Source organism: Brassica napus, chromosome C1, assembly GCF_020379485.1.
Source record: "Brassica napus cultivar Da-Ae chromosome C1, Da-Ae, whole genome shotgun sequence".
NCBI classification, from domain to species: domain Eukaryota; kingdom Viridiplantae; phylum Streptophyta; class Magnoliopsida; order Brassicales; family Brassicaceae; genus Brassica; species Brassica napus.
In genome coordinates this window covers 8,645,836-8,665,786 of record NC_063444.1, presented here as the reverse complement: position 1 = coordinate 8,665,786, position 19,951 = coordinate 8,645,836, and the positions used below count along the sequence as shown (strand labels likewise).

At 38.3% G+C, this 19,951-nt stretch overlaps 2 protein-coding genes across 2 annotated transcripts; both read right to left on the bottom strand.

Annotated features, from left to right (window-relative positions):
- Positions 1-675: 675 nt before the first annotated feature.
- Positions 676-1,849, bottom strand: LOC106373427. Its single transcript, XM_048745532.1, has one exon. It carries the CDS (start codon positions 1,449-1,451, stop codon positions 819-821), a length of 633 nt encoding a protein of 210 aa, XP_048601489.1. The 5' UTR covers positions 1,452-1,849; the 3' UTR covers positions 676-818.
- Positions 1,850-16,577: 14,728 nt separating this feature from the next.
- On the bottom strand, positions 16,578-19,927 carry LOC106365930 (protein FAR1-RELATED SEQUENCE 1). The gene is made up of 6 exons (XM_013805454.3): positions 19,586-19,927; positions 17,411-19,342; positions 17,233-17,340; positions 17,075-17,143; positions 16,969-17,004; positions 16,578-16,865 (listed from the first exon to the last, which is right to left on the bottom strand). The coding sequence occupies exons 2-6, from the start codon at positions 19,286-19,288 to the stop codon at positions 16,794-16,796; spliced, it is 2,163 nt and encodes a 720-aa protein (XP_013660908.1). The 5' UTR covers positions 19,289-19,342; positions 19,586-19,927; the 3' UTR covers positions 16,578-16,793.
- Between the last annotated feature and the right edge of the window lie 24 nt (positions 19,928-19,951).

The following is a 19,951-nucleotide window of genomic DNA, read 5'->3' as shown; positions in this document are numbered from 1 at the left end:
TCCGTTCGGGTATTTTTACGTTTCGGGTCGGATAACGGGTCGGATTTTTCGGTTCGGGTTCGGTTCGGATTTCGAGTTCCGGATTTTGTGCCAAGGCCTAACTCGATCAATCGTACACAACAAGAACGTATAGAGTAATAACACAACAACAACAAAAAAGATGTATAAAGTACTACCTTATATCTTGGTCGTTGTTTAACTGTGATGTATATGATCCAGTACATTTTAATGAAACATATCAAAGTATTTGTTTACAAAAAAAAAACATATCAAAGTATTTGAAGTGATTTTCTTATAACATGTGGATTTAATATATAGTTCGAAACTTGACATAACATGTTTTTATCATCAATATATTAGTCCTGCTATATCACCAATATACTTTTCTATAGGTACAAGAAAAATGTTTTCGTATGTACTTACATTCCTACAAATGTAAAACAAAATCACCCCTTTTTTTAATCTTATGTCAAGTTTCGAACTATATATTAAATCCACATTTCAAGAAAATAGAGTAAGATAATCGACGTACAAAATCTTCATCATCTATAGGAACAGAAAACAAAAGATTTATCACACATATTTTTAGAAATGCTTAATCAATGGCCTTGTAATTTGTAAAGCAATATCCCCACCCCCCCCCCCCCCCCCCCCCCCCCCCCCCCCCCCCCCCCAAAAAAAAAAAAAAAAGAAAATCCCCTTGAGTAGTAACATCATGATAATCGGCCCCAAAAAAAAAAAAAAGAAAATCCCCTTGAGTAGTAACATCATGGTAATCATTATTTTCATCTTCATCTAATTACTAAAAAGAAGCTATATTATAAATCAAGATCGCTCATCATAAACTCCTCCAACGTCTCCGTCCCTTGGTGAAAATCGTGATAATAATAATCCACATGATCCAAGCCATCATCATAACTACTGTTCCCTGAATATTCCCTCAAAAGATCATGATCTTGTTGATCAAACACGGAGTTACTTTCTTCACCCAGCTGATACGTCGTCGTTGGTTCCGTACCTAACCAAGTCACGTGACGCGGCTCGTTACTCACGTGCTGGTTAAGCACGTGATCATGATCATATCTCTTTCGATCTCCGGACACCGGGAAGATAGCTTCTTTAGAGATTGTAGTTGGAGAACCGAAATCCAGAGTCACCGGACCCCTTCTACGGTTGGCTTCACCACCAGAAGAGCGTCCGGTGAATTTCTGCACAAGAGCTCGGAAGTTGCTAGGGTTTGCGTTCAGGAGAGTCGTTGGTACGGCTCTCCTCGAAGCCCTAGATCTTCTTCCGGCCGTTTCATGCGCCGCAACAATACCACCGTGTTCTCCGAGGGAAGATACGGATGTTGACATCATGTTAATGTCATCGAAGCATGGACTAAGCTCTTGAATTTGGTGTTGTCCAGAGTGTTGTATCCACTGGCCTGCTCTCGACGAGTTGTTGTTCATTGGACCTTTTTTTTGTTTTCTCTATTTATTTTATTTTTTTCTTTGGTATACCGTGTATTCATTGCATATGCTTTAGGATTAAGGTTAAGGTTGCTCTATATATGCGAAGTAGATGTAACCTGGTCGTACTAACCCTAAAGTATAAAAAAAACTATTGATGGTCGTTGACTTGTACCTTCAGTTTTTAATATGTTTTGTAGTTTAATAACTCAATCAAATAATTTGGGCAGTGTGTAAATCATTATGAGTGTCCAGGAAGTAACTGTATAAACTAGTATTTTAATTTAAGTATTCGTATAATGTTTTTTGAATGAAAATATTCGCGTAATGTTTTATTGATTTAAACAAGTTATGGTGATTCAGTAGGTGACCACTACTATCATCGTTCAGCTATGGTTAAATTATAGGATGTTCAGCCTTTCAGGGATTTTCATTATTCTTTGCATCGAAATTGACCCAAAATTAAGTTACAAAAAAAAAAATTGACCCAAAATTAAGTTACAAAAAAAAAAATTGACCCAAAAAAAAAAAAATTGACCCAAAATTTATATAGAAACATTTGCTTCGTTTGATTAGGTTAATGGTAGTTTTTCTTAAGCTGTAGGTTGATCCGTTAATTTTTCATTTCAAATATAAATTTTCTTAATTTTCTTATGTTTAAAATTTCTGATCGTTTCATTTTTAGACTGGAAAATATTTTATATATTATTTTCTAATAAACAAAATACTTGACATCTCTAAAGCAACTGTATTTAACCAACTAATCATCACCCGGGATAAGTAAAATTTAACATTTTTTCTTTTGCATGCAATCGCTTCCATTTATTTTTAATAGTGAAGAAGAAAATATATCTTTATCACAAAGAAATAAAGAAAATATATCCAAACATGATCATATCGAAAACTATTATCAGTTGATTATATTTTTAGTTTTACCGTATATATATATGTATATTTATTTTATCAGAATTTTTATCGTATTAATGTGTTAAGTTTCAGAATTACATTTCAAAAGATCGTTAGCTTATATGTATAATGTACATTGTACACCAATATTAATATTTTAGGTGGATGGAGATGGAGAGATCAGGAAAATAATTTTATAGGAAACGACGAATGGTGATAACATGAAGCATGATACAGAAGAAAGACTTGACTTTGATGATTTCCTGTCTCTTCGGTTCTCTCGATCGTTTACTGGTCAATCCATCTTTTTATATACGTACTATTGGTTTGGAAACTAATTACTTTATAAACAAAATTACGATATTAAACTTGTATGATGAAAGAAAAGTAACCTCCCCATTTAGACTCACATTCTACCAAGTAGTTTGGTAATTTATAAAATTCATCATTAATTTATTTAGAATGCATTTAGGATAGTTGCATAGTGAACAAAAACTTCAAAATCAGTTTTTTTTTTCGTATTTGACCAACTATTTAGAATATATATATATATATATATATATATATATATATAGTTGCATATGTAAAACTTTTGCGGTCGGATTGTGTGATAATCTCTGAGGATTGCTCATAATCGATATAAATTAGTTTTGCTAGTGCTGAGAATTTTTCTTGATCGAAAACGAGGACTAGGACTAATTCATTCTTTCTTTCTAAAGGACTCCAACTTTTAAAATAAAGGATCCGACTGGAACCATTCTGGAAACAAGATGAAATACAAAAGAAAAGTAGAGAAACAAAATTGCAGGAATGAAAATGAATGGTTGTTTCATCCCTTATTTAACAAGGAATTAATTTGTTTTTTATTTTTCTACAAAAAAAAAGAATAGTAGGGAATGAAAAGAAAAAATTATTCCTTATGAAAGGTGATTTTTTTTAAGGAATGTTAGGGAATGCATTTGTTTCTCGTCGTTCATTAGTCACCATTCATACCCTAAATGTAAATGTTGTTAGAATAATTGGCTTGGTGTTGTGAAACTAGAGAATAGAATCTGTATGTTTCTGTAATATTCATAAACGTAAGGAGCCCTTTATATGTAGGAAATTACACTGTCATAGAATAATTGAAGACTAGAGAAAAGGAAATACAAATATGGAAATAGTACAAATCATAAACCAATAAGGAAAAGGAAAGTAGAGTTGACCGACTTTCTCTCTAGGCGCCGTCTCTCTCTCTCTCATGTATGGGCCGGTTATGGACCGGGCCGGTTATGGACCGGGCCGGTTATGGACATCCACAATATGATTTATAACACTACCCCTTGGATGTCATAACCATACAGAGTTTGTAATACACTTTAGATGTTGCCTCATTAAATTTTTACCAGGAAAACCCAAGGGGACAAAACCATGGTGAAGGAAAAAGAGTACAACACGTATTACTCCCCCTGTTCTGAACATCACTAAAGGTCTTTCAGTCTACGCATCCCTATCTGATGCGTGAGCTTCCTGAACGTCGAGGTAGGAAGTGACTTGGTAAATAGATCCGCTGAGTTGTCACTGGAACGCACTTGGACCACTTGGACCTCACCGTTTTTTTTTGTAGTTCATGCGTGAAGAAGAACTTAGGCAAGATGTGCTTCGTCCTGTCTCATTTGATGTAGCCGTCCTTAAGCTGAGCAATGCATGCTGCATTGTCCTCATACATCATGGTTGGTGCGTCCTTGCCTTCGGACATCCCACAATCAACTCGTACATGTTGGGTCATTGAACTCAACCAAACACACTCGCGGCTGGCCTCATGTATAGCCAATATCTCCTAATGGTTTGAAGATGTGGCCGCGATCGTCTGCTTCATGGAACGCCATGATATGGCCGTTCCACCATGTGTGAAAACATAGCCTATCTGTGATCGAGCATTGTGTGGATCCGAAAGATAACCTGCATCAGCAAAATCAACTAAACCTTCTTTGTTTTGGTTAGTATAAAATAAACCCAAATCTTTCGTTCCTTGCAGGTAATGAAGAACATGTTTAATCTCGTTCCAGTGTCTTTGGGTTGGACAAGAGCTTAATCTAGACAATAGATTCACGGCAAAACATATATATGGTCGTGTGACTAGCCAGATACATCAAAGCTCTTATAGCACTGAGATGTGGCACTTCGGGACCAATGACATCTTTATCGTCCATCTTAGGATGGAACAGATCAGTGTCCAGGCCCAGGGACCTCACGACCATGGGGATAGATAATGGGTGAGACTCGACCATGTTGAATCTCTTGAGTACTTTTCTGTATATGCCATTTGATGCACAAGGATTCCATCTCTTATGTACTCAAGCTGTAATCCCAAACAAAACTTTGTTTTTCCAAGATCTTTCATCTCGAATTCTTTCTTAAGTTATTCAACTGTTTGGAAGATCTCTCCAGAGGTTCCGAGGATATTCAAATCATCAACATACACTGCTATAAACACAAAGCCCTGGCCGAATTTCTTTATAAAGATACAAGGGCTGATCAGATCATTCTTGTATCATTCTTGTATCATTCTCTCTCTAGGTACTCACTTAACATATTGTACCACATTCGGCCCGATTGTTTCAATCCATAAAGTGACTTATTCAACTTTATACAGTGTTGTTCTCGAGCACTCAATTTTTTTTTCAACTCTATACCCTCTGGTACTTTCATATAAATCTCATTATCCAGTGGCCCATATAAGTATGCAATTACAACATCCATTAACCGCAAGTCTAATTTCTCTCTTATAGCCAGACTTATCAGGAATCTAAAAGTTGTAGCATCCACCACATGGGAGTATGTCTCGTCATAATCGATCCCTGGTCTCTGTGAGAATCCTTGTGCAACAAGCCGTGCTTTATATCTCACGACCTTGCCGTGTTCATTTCTTTTCCTCACAAAGACCCACTTATAGCCGACTGGTTTAACATCATATGGTGTTCGGACTATTGGTCCAAAGACATCTCTCTTCTTTAAAGAGTTTAACTCCACGTTTATAGCTTATTTCCATTTGATCCAATCTGATCGTTGAGTGCACTCATAAATAGACGTGGGTTCATGATCCTCATTATCATCCATGATTTCAAGTGCTACATTGCATGCAAATATATCATCAATGTCGACATTCTTTATGTTCCATTGTATCTCAGACAAGACATAGTTTATTGAGATCTCATTCAGGACCTTCAGTACCTTGAATCTTGGCGTCCCAAGAATCAGTATTAGATACATCAGGGCCGGCCGCATCTAAGCAATCATGATCCGCCGCGATCGCTATTAGGGTTTTGGGATCGGCCGCGGTTAAGTCCCGGGATTTAAGAACAGCTGCGGTCGTGTCTAGGGTTTCAACAACCTCGGTTTCATTCTCTGCACCTTTCTTAGTTTTCTGAGGGTTCTTATCTTTGAAACCTATTGGTCTACCACGTTTCAAACATTGTCTAGACTCTGTAGCAACTTGATTGTGTCCCTCTTGAACATAAATTCTGATTGGTGCATTAGCAGCTGGTATATATAATTTAGTCACTCTTTTCGGGTCAGCAAAGGAATCTGGCAATTGATTAGCTAGCTTTTGTAAATGTATAATCTTTTGGACTTCTAAATCACATTCCTGAGTCCAAGGATCTTGCCAAGATAAGGATGTTTGATTCCATGTAATTTCTTTTACTAGCTTATTATTCTCTCCCCTAATGTTGGATGTTCGGATTTATCAAAGTCACAATCCGCATACCTGGCCTTAAATCACTTGTAGTTGGCTCAAGGTATTTTATAATTGTGGGGGAATCATATCCAACATATATCTCCATCCTCCTTTGAGGTCCCATCTTTGTTCTCTGTGGTGGAGCAATTGGTACATACACGGCACAACCAAATGTCTTAAGATGGGATATGTCTGGCTTATGACCCGTAAGCAATTGTGATGGAGAATATTTATGTTCACTAGACGGTCTTATACGAATCAGTTCGGCCGCGTGCAAGACCGCGTGTCCCCAAGCTGTGGCCGGAAGCTTAGACCTCATAAGCAATGGTCTACGTATTAGCTGAATTCGTTTTATGAATGATTCGACCAAGCTGTTCTGTGTATGTACATGTGCCACGGAGTGTTCCACACTTACCCCCATGGACATACAGTAATCATTAAACACTTGGGACGTGAACTCACCAGCATTATCAAGACGTATAGTCTTTAAAAAAAAGGGATGGTCGTTTGTATTCAAAAACCGGTCGTGCCAGAGAGTAAAATTCTCGGTGGCCACTTTATTAAATGTGGCATTGGCCTCCATCTTACTGACCTTGGCGTAATAAAGGCCAGTAGAGAGTGTAGGTATAGACTCTAGGACTTTCTTATGTCCTTGGCCGATTTCTATGATCTGAAGGAACTCTTTGTTTCTTTTGCCCTTAGTCTCAATATGAAAATCATTCATTCGAATGTCTTTAGCTCAATAGGCTTCTCTTAGATCTGGGTGAATACAATGCATTAGATATCTCTAGATGCGTACCCTTAGGCACCATGATGTTAGCCTGACCGTAGCCCTCTATGAGACTGGCTATACCCGGAATGATACTTTAGAGACTTCATATAAAAACTTTTATTCATTAATAAAATAAGTTCAAAGCAATCAAAACATGGAAAACACAAAGCAAAGAACACAAAACATAGATGTCGAATTCAACTTCATTCTTTTAAACAATATGAAGTTTCATAATCCATAACATCGTCTCGTTCATGATTGAAATCATCTTCACCATCTTGATAAGTCATATGAGCTTCAGGATTCTTCCCTTTCAAACTCTCTTGGTAGAGGTCAACGAGATGTTTGGGAGTCCTACATGTCTTAGCCCAATGATTATCCATACCACATCTATGGCACACGGATTTGGTCAGTTTTGTGGCTTGAAAGATGTACCACGGCCTCGGCCATGTCTACGGCCTCCATAGGAGCCACAACCATATGAGTTGCCTTGACCTCGACCAAACGAGTTTCGGTCTCGACCACCACGTCCATGCCATTTTCCACGACCACGGTTGTGTTGGCTATCACTTTGGACATGATTCGACTCTTTCTTAGCCTCTACGGTCGCATGTGCCTCAGGTAATGGGTTTGATCCAGGAGGTCTCAATTCACTGTTCCTCATCAACAACTCATTGTTTTGCTCCGCAAGCAATAAACAAGAGATCAGATTAGCATAAGTAGAAAAGCCTTTCTCACGGTACTGTTGTTGTAACAATACATTGCCTGTGTGGAAGGTGGAAATGGTTTTCTCAAGCATATCCTTATATGTTATATCCTCACCACACAGTTTCAATTTCGCAACTATTTTAAACAGGGCCGAGTTATACTCGTCCACGGACTTAAAGTCCTGGATTCTGAGATTCTTCCAATCATATGTAGCATTTGGTAATAACACCGTGCTCTGGTGGTCATATCTCGTTTTCAACTCTGTCCAAAGGTATAGAGGATTCTCAATAGTCAAATATTGATCTTTGAGACTCTCAATAAGATGATGGCGTATAACTAATATCGCACTGTATCTATCTTTCTCACTTGCATTATTGCCATCGGTGATATACTCATCGAGTCCCTTGGATTTCAAGATGATCTTAGTATCAAGTGCCCATTACAAGTAATTATCTCTAGAGAGATTTAAGGCAACAAAATCCAAGTCGGTGGTTTTCTACATCTGAAAACATATATTTCATATATCACTAAAATTTATTTTATTAGCTTCATTTTCTTTAACTGTATAATTGTATTATATTTGTAATTTGTGTTCGATAATAAAAACTGTAGCAAACAAAATAAATTTCCCAATCTAGAAAAATTTGTTATTAATTAACGATCGTCTATATATGACGTGAGCAATGACTATTTTATTATCGTCCCAAGCTGATAACGCGTTACAAGTAACAAGTTAAAGAATATAATATAAACTTAATTATACCAACGTGACTATTTTATTGTAAGAAAATTTACGCATAAGTATTGTCATTTCAATAACCCAAAATAGATGTAATTACCGTTAACCAGCTGTCACTAGTTCGTCGATTAGGCGGTGGGTTTATTTGATGGAGCTTTCTAACGCCTTATTGAAATACACAAATCCAAGGACTATGTAATATGTACAAAAGAATGTACACATCCGATGGACCAGAGACTTGAAGTTTTCATTAAGAAATCACCAATAGTATGTTGACAAAAAAAAATCACCAATAAGATTTCAATACTATTTTTTAAAATCAATTTAAGTTACTCAAATAACTTTAACATTAAAATTTACTTATCTTGAATTGAATATTAGGCTTTCAAGTAATTGTAAAATACTTCAAACACTTGAAAACCCAATCCAAATACCAAAAATTTCCACTATATAAGTACGAAAAAGGAGTCAAACACGCAAAAACTGTATATGCAGCCAATAAAAGATGCGTTCAATAAGTCAATAGTAAGTTGGCGTCAAACATCTTGACCAAAAATCACAATTCTTAGTGCTCACCAAGTTCAAGGGACTATGATTTAAGTAGTTGACATGTGAGTTATATTATCTTTCTACAAGGAAAACCTCAAAGATAATTCTTCGTTTGAATTCAAACTTGTGGAAAATTTCTTCTACTTCTCATATTTGCTTTTGGACATCAAAAAATTATGAGTAATTATATATATGATTAGTCTAACTACTTCTTATATTGGCTTTGGAGAACTGAATAATCCATTAAAAAGAGGAGCTCTGTTTATATATACAGAGAATATACAAAGATGGAAAGAGATATACGATAGTTACCACAGAGTAATTACAGGAATACTAACGGCTAATTATATATACTTTCTATATGCTAATACACCCCCTCAAGATGGACCACCAGAGGAGAGTCCAATCTTGATGCACAGGCCTTCAAATCGAGGTCGAGAGAGTGGCTTGGTTAATGCATCTGCCAACTGGTCATGAGTAGACACATGAGAGACCCGGACTATACCATTCTGCACTTGATGCCGAACAAAGTGGTAGTCTAGAGCTAAATGTTTCATGCGAGAATGAAATACCGGGTTTGCGGCTAAGTATGTGGCTCCCATGTTGTCACAGTAGATAGCTGGTGTCTGTGATATAGGTAGACCGAGTTCCTTTATGAGTGAAGTGGTCCAACATAGCTCAGCTGCTGTCGCTGCAACTGATCGATACTCTGCTTCAGTCGATGATCTTGCAACTCCTGTCTGTTTCTTCGAAGACCACGCAACTGGATGACTACCAAGATAGACAATATAAGCACCGGTTGATGTGTAGTCATCTCAGTTCCCAGCCCAATCTGCGTCGGTAAAGGCATGTAATGTCGGACTGTTTTGACTGGAGAAGAAGATCCCATGTGATCTTGTGCCAGAGAGGTACCGGAGAACTCTTTTTACAGCTGTCCAGTGTTCCGTCGTTGGCTGGTGCATGAACTGTGATAGTTTGTTGACGGCAAAAGAGATGTCTGGTCGTGTGAGCGATAGATATTGCAAGCTGCCTACCGCCATTCGATATTGTGTAGGATCATCTAATGTTGAACCGGAATTAAGTGAAAGAGATGTATTGGGACACATCGGTGTAGAGACTGTCTTTGTGTTGGACATCTGCATTCTCTGTAATAAATCCGTGATGTACCTATTTTGACACAAATGTAAACCTTGAGATGAGCTTAATACTTCAATCCCAAGAAAATAAGATAAAGGACCTAAGTCCTTAATAGAGAAACGATGAGAAAGGGAATCGATAAACCGGTTTATGTGGGATGGACTGCTTCCGGTGATGATTATGTCATCGACATAAACCAACATGTAGAGGTAAACGCCATTGTTCTTGTAGATAAAGAGAGAGGCGTCGGCAAGAGAGTTGATGAACCCAGAGTGTAGCAGGAAGTTACGTAGCTCATTGTACCAAGCTCTAGGAGCTTGTTTTAGTCCATATATAGCCTTGCGTAGCTTACAGACTGCTGTGGGGTTGTCTTTATCAACGAACCCAGGAGGCTGAGCCATAAAAACTTCTTCCTCTAAGTGTCCTTGCAGAAACGCCGTGTTGACATCTAGTTGACGTAATGGCCAGTTCTTGTTGGTGGCTGTGCTTAGGACAATCCGGATTGTAGCTGGTTTGACTACTGGGCTAAAGGTATCATGGAAATCTATGCCCGGTCTCTGTGTAAACCCCTTTGCGACCAAGCGGGCTTTGTACCTATCAATGGAGCCATCCGGTTTTCTTTTAATGGTGAATATCCATCTGCATCCTACCACATTTGCAGCTTGAGCAGCATCAGTAAGATCCCATGTTCTTTCTTTAAGTTGAGAGTCCATCTCTTCGCTCATGGCTTTCCTCCAATAGGGACATTTTAGGGCTTCTGCAACAGAGCGAGGGATGGTAGTTGGTGGACTGTCAACATGTGTGTGGAGATTTAATTTTTGAACTGGCTTTCGTTGTCTATTGCTGGTCCTTGTTGGAGCAGGAAGAGGCGGGTTTGATGCAGTGGCGACTGGTACTGATGGCTCAGTTGATGCGCTGGTTTCATTCACCGGTTCTGTTGAAACACTGGCGGTTGGTGCAGTTGTAGTAGGGGGAGTGGACAGTGATGGAGGTGGAGGTGGAACTACAGTTTGAGTTGGTACCTGCAAGTTAGAGATCGAACTAATAACAGAAACAGGTGCGTTAGAAGAAGAATGCAAATCAGAGTCATCAACTTGTGCAATCACTGGAGAAGATGTTGTAAATGGAAACACTGATTCATGAAAGATAACATGACGAGAAGTGTAAACCCGCCCTGTTGATCTGTCTAAACATAGATATGCACTTTGAGTTAATGAATATCCTAAGAAAACACAAGGTTTTGATCTATCATCAAGCTTATGGGTAGCATAAGGTTTCAGCCATGGAAAACATAAACAACCAAAAATACGAAGCTTATGATAATTCGGGGAATGTCTATGCAATTTTTCGAAAGGTGTTTGAAAGTCTAAGTTTTGAGTAGGCATTCTATTGATTAAATAAACAGCTGTGACAAATGCATAAGACCAATATCCTTTTGGCATCGAGGCATGTGACATGAGAGCAAGACCTGTTTCGACTATATGTCTATGACGGCGCTCGGCAATGCCATTATGCTCAGGAGTATGAGGAGGGCTTGTCATATGTGATATGCCCTGCGATGAAAGAAATGCAGCAAGGCCAATGTATTCACCCCCATTATCAGAGTATAGAGTTCTTAATTTATGTTGAAATCGATTTTCAACTAAACTTTTGAACTTAATGAATACTTCATAAACCTGAGATTTTTGTTTTAAAGGGTAAAGCCATGTGTACCTAGTGTAATGATCTACAAAAAGCACATAATATTTAAAACCATCAATCGAGTGAATCGGAGAGGTCCAAACATCAGAGAAAACAATGTCTAATGGGTGAGACGATCTTAGAGATGAAGATGAAAAAGGCAACTTATGCATTTTATTAATAGAACAAGCGGAGCAAGGTTTAGCTAACAGAACATTGGAAACAAGAGGTAACTGAAACTTAGAAATAACTTTTTGAAGAATTGATAAAGCCGGATGACCTAAGCGAGAATGCCAATCGGTAAGAGTAGTTTTCACTAAAGATGCAAAAGCAAGAGAAGGTGGAGTGGAGCTGAGAGCTTTTGGCCATTCATAGGTGCCATGTTTAGGTGTTCCTTGTACCCGAAGGACCCCGGTTTGTAAATCTCTCACCTGGAAATAAGTGGGAGTAAAAATAACAGCCGCATCATTAGCTTTACACAATTGAAAAACTGATATGAGATTTTTGTCTAGAGAAGGAACACACAAAATATTATTAATGAAAAAGGGTTTAGTATAAGAAGGAAGAGAGCTAGAACCAGAGTGTGAAATCTGCAACGCAGAGCCATCACCTAAGAGGACGTCATCACCTCCATGGTAAGGAGTATGCATCGAAAGATTAGCCAGGTCAGAGGTCATGTGATGAGACGCGCCGGAGTCAAGAAGCCATGTGGAAGAGTCTGACATCAAGGCTGGATTTGCACGAGGCTGCCATGACTGATGGGACTGAGGAGTTTGTTGTTGTTGCTGCCATTGTGGAGGAGCTGAGTGTGAAGATGGCCACTGTGATGCAGAGCCATTTCCTTTGACGATCCGATATTCTGGGCAGTACTTCGCACTGTGTCCGTGCGCACCACAGGCTTGACAACGACCAAGGTATGGTTTGGAGAAACGGTTCTGATGCTGGTGATACTGGTTGTTGTGCTGCGAGGTCTGGTGTGGAAACCGGTTTTGTTGTTGATGTGGAGTGCGTGAATTGTAGCGTGGGCGACTGTCTGCAGCATGTGCAACAATAGGAGCAACGGCTGAGGTTTCAGTGCACAAGATCATTGCCTCTCTATTAAGTAACCTTTCATAAAGTTCATTGAACGAGATGGGTTTGTCACGCCCATTGACAGCATCGATTTCTGACTTGTATTCTTCACTGAGGCCTCCTAAAATGTTTTCAGTAAGATCTTCTGGATCCATTGGTTTGCCAAGGAGTGCTAGCTCGTCGGCTTTAGATTTGATGCCACGCATGTACTCACTAATAGTCTTCGTACCTTTCAAACCCTTGTTGATCTGGTTCTTCAGCTGACGGATGTGGCCTCGAGTGGGATTGCCAAACGTTTCAGCAAGCGTATCCCATACTTCTTTTGTGGTATTGGCAGTGGAGACTATCGTTTGAAGCGGTAGCGTTATGGCACCAATGATTGCGCTATACAACAGCCGATCTTGACGTCTCCATGGAGCATACGCTGGATTAGGACTTGAGACGGCGTTCACTTGAATTGTAGGAGAGGGCACACCATCACCAGATCCATCGATGAACTGTTGGAGTTCATGTCCTTCAAGTAAGGCACGAACTTGTCTTCCCCACATGAGATAGTTTTGATGCGTGAGTTTTGTCACGCTAGACATGTTTACAGACAGAAGTGTGGCTTGTGGATCTTGATTATTGAACACAGAAGTTCTTTCTGCTGTTGATTCAGTGGTCATGGTGTCGTGAAAAACAGAGAGAGAGAGTATGTTAGACGGCAAGAAAGAGAAAGAAGAAGCAGAAAAATAAAATAAAATTAGGTTTAGAACCTATGGGGCTCTGATACCATATTGGCTTTGGAGAACTGAATAATCCATTAAGAAGAGGAGCTCTGTTTATATATACAGAGAATATACAAAGATGGAAGGAGATATACGATAGTTACCACAGAGTAATTACAGGAATACTAACGGCTAATTATATATACTTTCTATATGCTAATATCTTAAACAAAAGTACGGTTTAAATTTGTTTTGACACAATATGTGTTTGCGTTTATACAAAAACAAATTAGAGAAACTATTATACTTTTGATACACAAAACATTTCTTAATTATGTGACACAACCCGAGTTCAAACCCGACATAACGTGATCTCTCAGTCCATGTCAACCCGAGTAAATGATTCAAGAGAAACTTCAGGACATGTTCGTGATCATACCAAAAATGTTCGTGATCTCTCAGTCTATCCTATCAAATATCTCACATTGAGACTTGAAAGGCTTGTGGGCTAATATATAATTGTATGGTAATCTTCCATTTTTTTTTAACACTGTGGTAATCTTCCATTTTAATCTAGATTTTGGGCGTAAGTTATCAGAGTCATGCTAAGGGCAAGATTATCGGCGTCCTTAGGGGGATATCTTAGCAATTAAACACTCATAATTAAATGAAAAATAGCCAATAAGAATAAGGACGCCCCTTTATTAAGAAATTTTCGGTGTCGTCCTTATGAGCCACGTGTAGGTTTGCGAATGGGCGATGATTTTTAGTAGGAGAAAAACGAGTTGTGTCCGAGATTCACTTCGAAAACAAATTGGTTCTCTCTCGACGGCGATTCAAGCGGCGACGATTCGAGCGGCTCTCTCGACGGCGGTTCTCTCTCGCCGCATCTCTCTCGACAGCGCTTCTCTCTCGACGGTTCTCCTCTCGTTGATTTCGATCGCAGTCCAGAGGATCTGTTGTTTCATCCACAGCTTTTTCCGCGATTCGAAGGTGAATAATCTAGCTGTTTTACCATGATTCTGTAAACAAAGTTTGCTTGGTAGTATGGTACCATGATTCTGTGGAGATGTTGGCCAAATAAACAACCTTGGTTCAGTATTTTCTTGTTTAAGTTTCCTGGTGCATATACGTAGCTGCCAGTTGATTGTTCTTGATATAGTACCCTTGACTAATCGCTGTATGCGTGGCAGGTATTGCTATTGATGAGAAACCTCACAGTGAATATGTCAAATCCTGATTTCGAACCTTCTGTAAGTGTTAAATTTATCATAACTTTCATGCTTGTTAGAAATATTCGATGTTGTTGTGTGTTACTTCTTTAAGCATTCCGGTGATTAGAATGAGGATTTTTGTGCTTTCTGAGACGTATATTACACACACTGAAACATATGTAATCTAACCTTGATATAGTCTGATGTTGCAGAGGAAGGTTCAGAACACTTAAGCTCTTAGCTCTTGTATGGGATCTTTGGCCAAGAACCAAACAAGTGATATATCTTTCTTGATGGACTTCTTGCTCACAACAACTGTGTATATCAGCTATAAAGTAAGTGTGGTTTTATACCTCATCCTTCCCACATCAATGTAAACCAGACCTTACCGCATATATAAGCTTTAATCTCTCAGCTCAGCTGCTATAAGGAGTTACCATTGGCTATATGATCTCTCTGTGCATTTGGTGTATTGTGTCACATGGTAGATAACTCAATTTATAGTGTGTGTAGTAGAAAAATGGTCACCTTGTATTTTCCTATTTGATATATATATTTATTTGTTCATGCGTTTTGTAATTTGTAGTTTTCTTTATTGGTTATTTCTTGTCATATATTGAAACCAAAGGCAATGTATCAGCTAGCAAATGCCACTAAATTCATAAAGAGACACATGAGTCTGTTTGTATCCTATTTGTATCAGGATCGAAGACACTCCCGATGAAGTTATAACTCACACTTGCTTATGTTTCAATTTTAATGTTATATGTTTTATTTTAAACTTATCTTTTATATGTCATTTCTTATTAAAATAAATAATTAAATTACTAAGAGACAACCAAAAGTCCTACCAATAAACAACTCTTTTGGGATTGTCCTTAACTTTGTCTCTTACCAACCAAAAACTATTTAAATAAGCTAGGGACTCAAAACTAAGGACAATCAATAATGTTGCTCTAAGGTTTTCTGATACCGTATGTAAAATAAAGTAATAATATTCTTTATTTACTTACTAAATTTTTCTATAATGAAGTAACAAAAAACTTGTGTAACAGAATTTTGACAAAATAATTACCAAAAGGAATTTTATTATTTTATATTTAATTTGGAAAACAAAACTGTAACATACAAATATAGCCTTTAGTGAAGATAATATTTATTATAATTTTTCAATCTAAAAGCTTATTTTTGCATTTTTAGAATGAATAATAACAGATTAAGAGAAACTAATCCTAGTGATATTAATAGTGATATGTTCAAGAACAATATGTATATGTTTTCCTTCACAAAAAAGAAGAAGAAATAATAATAATAATAATAATAATAATAATAATAATAATAAGGGAGACATCAATGAATTAATATTTTAATATTATATGTGTTCAAATTACTAAAAATTTTGAAGAAAATGTTTGTAAATATGTCCTATATAAAATTATGTCCTAACCCAATGTTTCGAATTCTCAGCATAGCTCTGTGAATTATGCTTATATTGATATAATATAAGATTTTAAGATTTCAATTTCTTTCGATTGTGGTTTGTCTATCCGTGGCAGTCTAATCCCACAAACTTCACATTTTCGATATCTAATGCTGGATGTGAAGGGACATATCATATATATCTCATATTGAGATTTGAAAGACTTGTGAACTAATGAAATGCGTGGCAATCTTCCACTCTTTAGCCAGTTTTTGGATATGAAATCATTCAATTACTAATATATCATTTTGGTGATCTAAAGATAATTTTTTTTCTTTCAAGAAGAGGTCTCAAAAACGAAGATAGTCTTTTTGGCAGTGACGAAAAGATCAGGAGGAGATCTATGCATCTTACTAGTTTCAGATATCTCTGGGTCTTAACCGATGCTCACATGATTTTCTTTTGTAATATATATATATATATATATATGTATGTGTGTGTTAAGGATCAGGAGGATTGTTTAATATAATCTTGACTCAAAAGCTACATGTAGAGAACCCTCAGATTCTGCAAACGCATAACTTGTAGCCATGATAGACAAGGAAACATTTTACCACCACTAACAAGTTTTTTAGCATTACCACTTGTCTATACACAAACATTCATTTCTTTTCCATCAAAACTTAAATCAAATATATTAAAAATGTTAGCTTCAAAAGGTCTAGTTCAAGTCTTTTACCATGTCCTGAAGTCTTTCATACATAACTTGATCTGGTCTGAAACTTAATTGATCCTGCCATAATTTTCAACATTAAATTTTAATTAAACCAGCTCAAAAGCTCACCTATGAAATAAATATTTGAGGTTATGCAGACTTGATTCAGTGAACAACGTACAGTTTCATAAAGCCTTTGCTGTGTTATGGATTGTCCCTGCAATGAGAGATAATAAAGGATCTTCAGCAGTTTAAACACCATAGAATATAAGCAGTTACATACATACCAGTGAGTGTATGTTTTGATGGGAAGTAGAATATCCATTTCGGTTTGAGGCCATCATGCTGATTTGTCCCTGTTGATCACAGAGAAGAGCTAACAATGTTAGTTTGCAGTTTGACACTTTCTTATATTATATAGCTGTAAAGGACTTTTCTAGTGTACCATTTCATGTGACACTTGTTGAGCGCTGAGGTAGTCGTCAAGAATCGAGTACCGGTGTCTTTGTTCTTGCAAATCAGTTTCTTTCCAGGCTTCTTGTAATGAATGTTCCTTTAGACAAAGAGAAAGCCACGTTAGCCCAAAACCTTGGTCTTTTGAAGACAATGATCATGAGATTAACCTGTCCTGTGTCAGCCACATTCTCATTAAATGAGTTGTTGTTGTTATGTTCTTCATGAGCTGCATCAGAGTCTGACTCTTCAACACTGTGGATCACATTACTTGTGATCTCACACTTTCTAAAAGCTTCATTCAGCACATTCATCACAGTGTTATAGCTCTCTTCAGATAAAGATGCTTCCTCACTCAACTTCAAAGACCGGAGACAAAGATCCGTATACCGCTGAGCCTTACTTGAACCACCACCGATCAGATCAGACACAACCGCTTCTCTCCTTCTCGCATCTTTTCTCCAACGATTCAACACATACCGAGAAGGAACACTAAGTTCTCCAGACATCTGCAGAACAATCATCGCGTGTCTACAAAGAAACCCTTTGAACTCAAACAACCTACACGAACAGACAACTTCAGATGATTCAGATCTCCACACCACAACGAACCCACGGTTCTGCTCATAGTCTTGAACCCTGAAAGTCATCTTCTTGTTGTTACCATCATCGCTTTCTATCTTCGGATGACAAGCAACGCCTCCCAACACCTCAACCTGAAACCTCTTGAACATCTCACGCGTGTACAGCTCAGCCATCTGCTTCCCAAACGGTGAAGGAGACTTCAAACCAGGCTGTTTACACAACGTCTCGATCTCAGCCTTCTCTTCCTCTTCAACCCTCTCTTGTACCATCCTCTTGTACTGATCAAGAAACGCTCTCAAAGTGGTCTTCCTTTGAATGTACTTATCCAAAACAGAATCTGCACTACACATCCCCGCTAGAGAAACATCTTGCATATACACAGGAACCCAATGTTCTCTATCTTCATACAGAGATTGAATCCAAACATTGTCCCTCACATCAAACCTATCAACCACCTCACACCATCTCTCTTCAAACTCATCTCCCTTGCAAGAACCGTAGATAACTTCGTTTATCTCATCTACAAAGCCTTGACCAACCTTCTCAGACATCTGACCAAGAGTATCCCACGTGTTAAAACAATGTCTAGACGCTGGCAAAGCTTCTGAAACAGCTTCTTTGAGGGTCTGGTCGTGTTTGGTGAGTATAACTCTAGGTTGACGTCCGTTCATCGCCTTTAACCATGCCCCAAAAAGCCAAACGAATCCAGATTTAGTAGACTCATCGTCTAATAACAGTCCACAACCAAGCAACAAGAACTGTCCGTGGTGGTTAACTCCAATAAAAGCCACAAGAGGAAGCTTATACTCGTTCTTAACGAACGTAGTGTCTACAGACACAACATCAGAGAAACAAGCGTAGTCCAGTCTCCCCTTTGCGTCAACCCAAAAGACGCTTCTTAGACACTGATCAACGGAGTAGAAGAAGAAAGGATTCTCAGCTTGCATATCCGTAAAGAAGCTTAGGAGTCTCTCAACGTCTCCACCCTCCAAAGCTTGAAACTTTCTGCTCTTCTTCATCTCTCTTTCCCGCCCATAAGAATCTCTTATGGAACTAACTTGACCAGGGGGGAAGGTCTCGTGGTTATGCTCCTTGACCAAAGCCCGAATCACCCACCTCCCATCTTGTCTTTTCTTGACGTGTAAGCACGCTTTACAATCAGTTTTGGAGGAAGAATGGTTGATTCTTCTACCGCGTTTTCTCGCTTGAGGGATGTTTATGTCTTCTTCTTCTTCTTCATCTGTTTTCTTGGTTCCGTAGCGTGTACAGACGAACTTGGCGTCGATGAACTTCCCAGACATTCTTGAACGACGGCTAGCTTTTATAATGGTGTTGAAACCGATAGATTTAGCGTATTCTTTGTAGAACTCAAAGGCTTCCTCTTTGGATTCAAACTCTAGACCTTTATTGATCCTTTGATCATCATCACATTCTTCTGATGACATTTCGAGATCAATCTCCATTAAAATGAAGCTTTGCTTCACCCTTTAAACTAAGTCTCTAGAATCAAACTAAACCTGTGAACACAGAGTTGGTTAGTCATCCAAAGTTGGAAGCTTTACGTCATCAATGTAAAGCAGAACAGCTTCAGATATGGAAACGAATCCTAAAGTCAAAACCTTTAATATCCACAATCAGCTCAAAACCAAATAGTTAATAGATTTAAGACAAAACAATCAAAACAAAACACAAGAAACGACACGTAAGCAACACAGATCGATGCGCACTAACTACGGTACAAAACAGGGGAAAACAGTTACATGAGAGGAGGAAAGAAGAGAGTGATGACTGGTGGCGAGTACAGAGTCGATCTTCGTTTCAGCAAAGTTTTGATCTTTAGGGCGAAGAACAGTCGTCTCAACCAAGCTGCGGTACCTGGCGGCAATCTCTTGGGGTTTGGTGTGTACCCACTACTGGATTCGATTCCCACTGGGAACTAAATTATCAGTTTACATGGTTTACATGGTGGGCCGTAACAGATGATTGGTCTATCCCTGGCATTAGTCGGAAGATATTTCAAACTCGGATCAGGCAGTGTGGTACGCTTTCGGGCTAGTCCCGGGACCGACCGGATCAGCCGATAAGATTTATCAAAAAAAAAAAAAAACAGTCGTCTCTTCCGTCGT

Coding starts and splice junctions, on each gene's coding strand:
- LOC106365930 (XM_013805454.3), bottom strand. CDS start 19,288: ATGGAGATTGATCTCGAAATGTCATCAGAAGAATGTGATGATGATCAA. Junction 17,341..17,410: donor ATGTGGCTGACACAGGACAG/GTTAATCTCATG, acceptor CTTTGTCTAAAG/GAACATTCATTACAAGAAGC. Junction 17,144..17,232: donor AACAAGTGTCACATGAAATG/GTACACTAGAAA, acceptor TGTGATCAACAG/GGACAAATCAGCATGATGGC.
- LOC106373427 (XM_048745532.1), bottom strand. CDS start 1,451: ATGAACAACAACTCGTCGAGAGCAGGCCAGTGGATACAACACTCTGGA.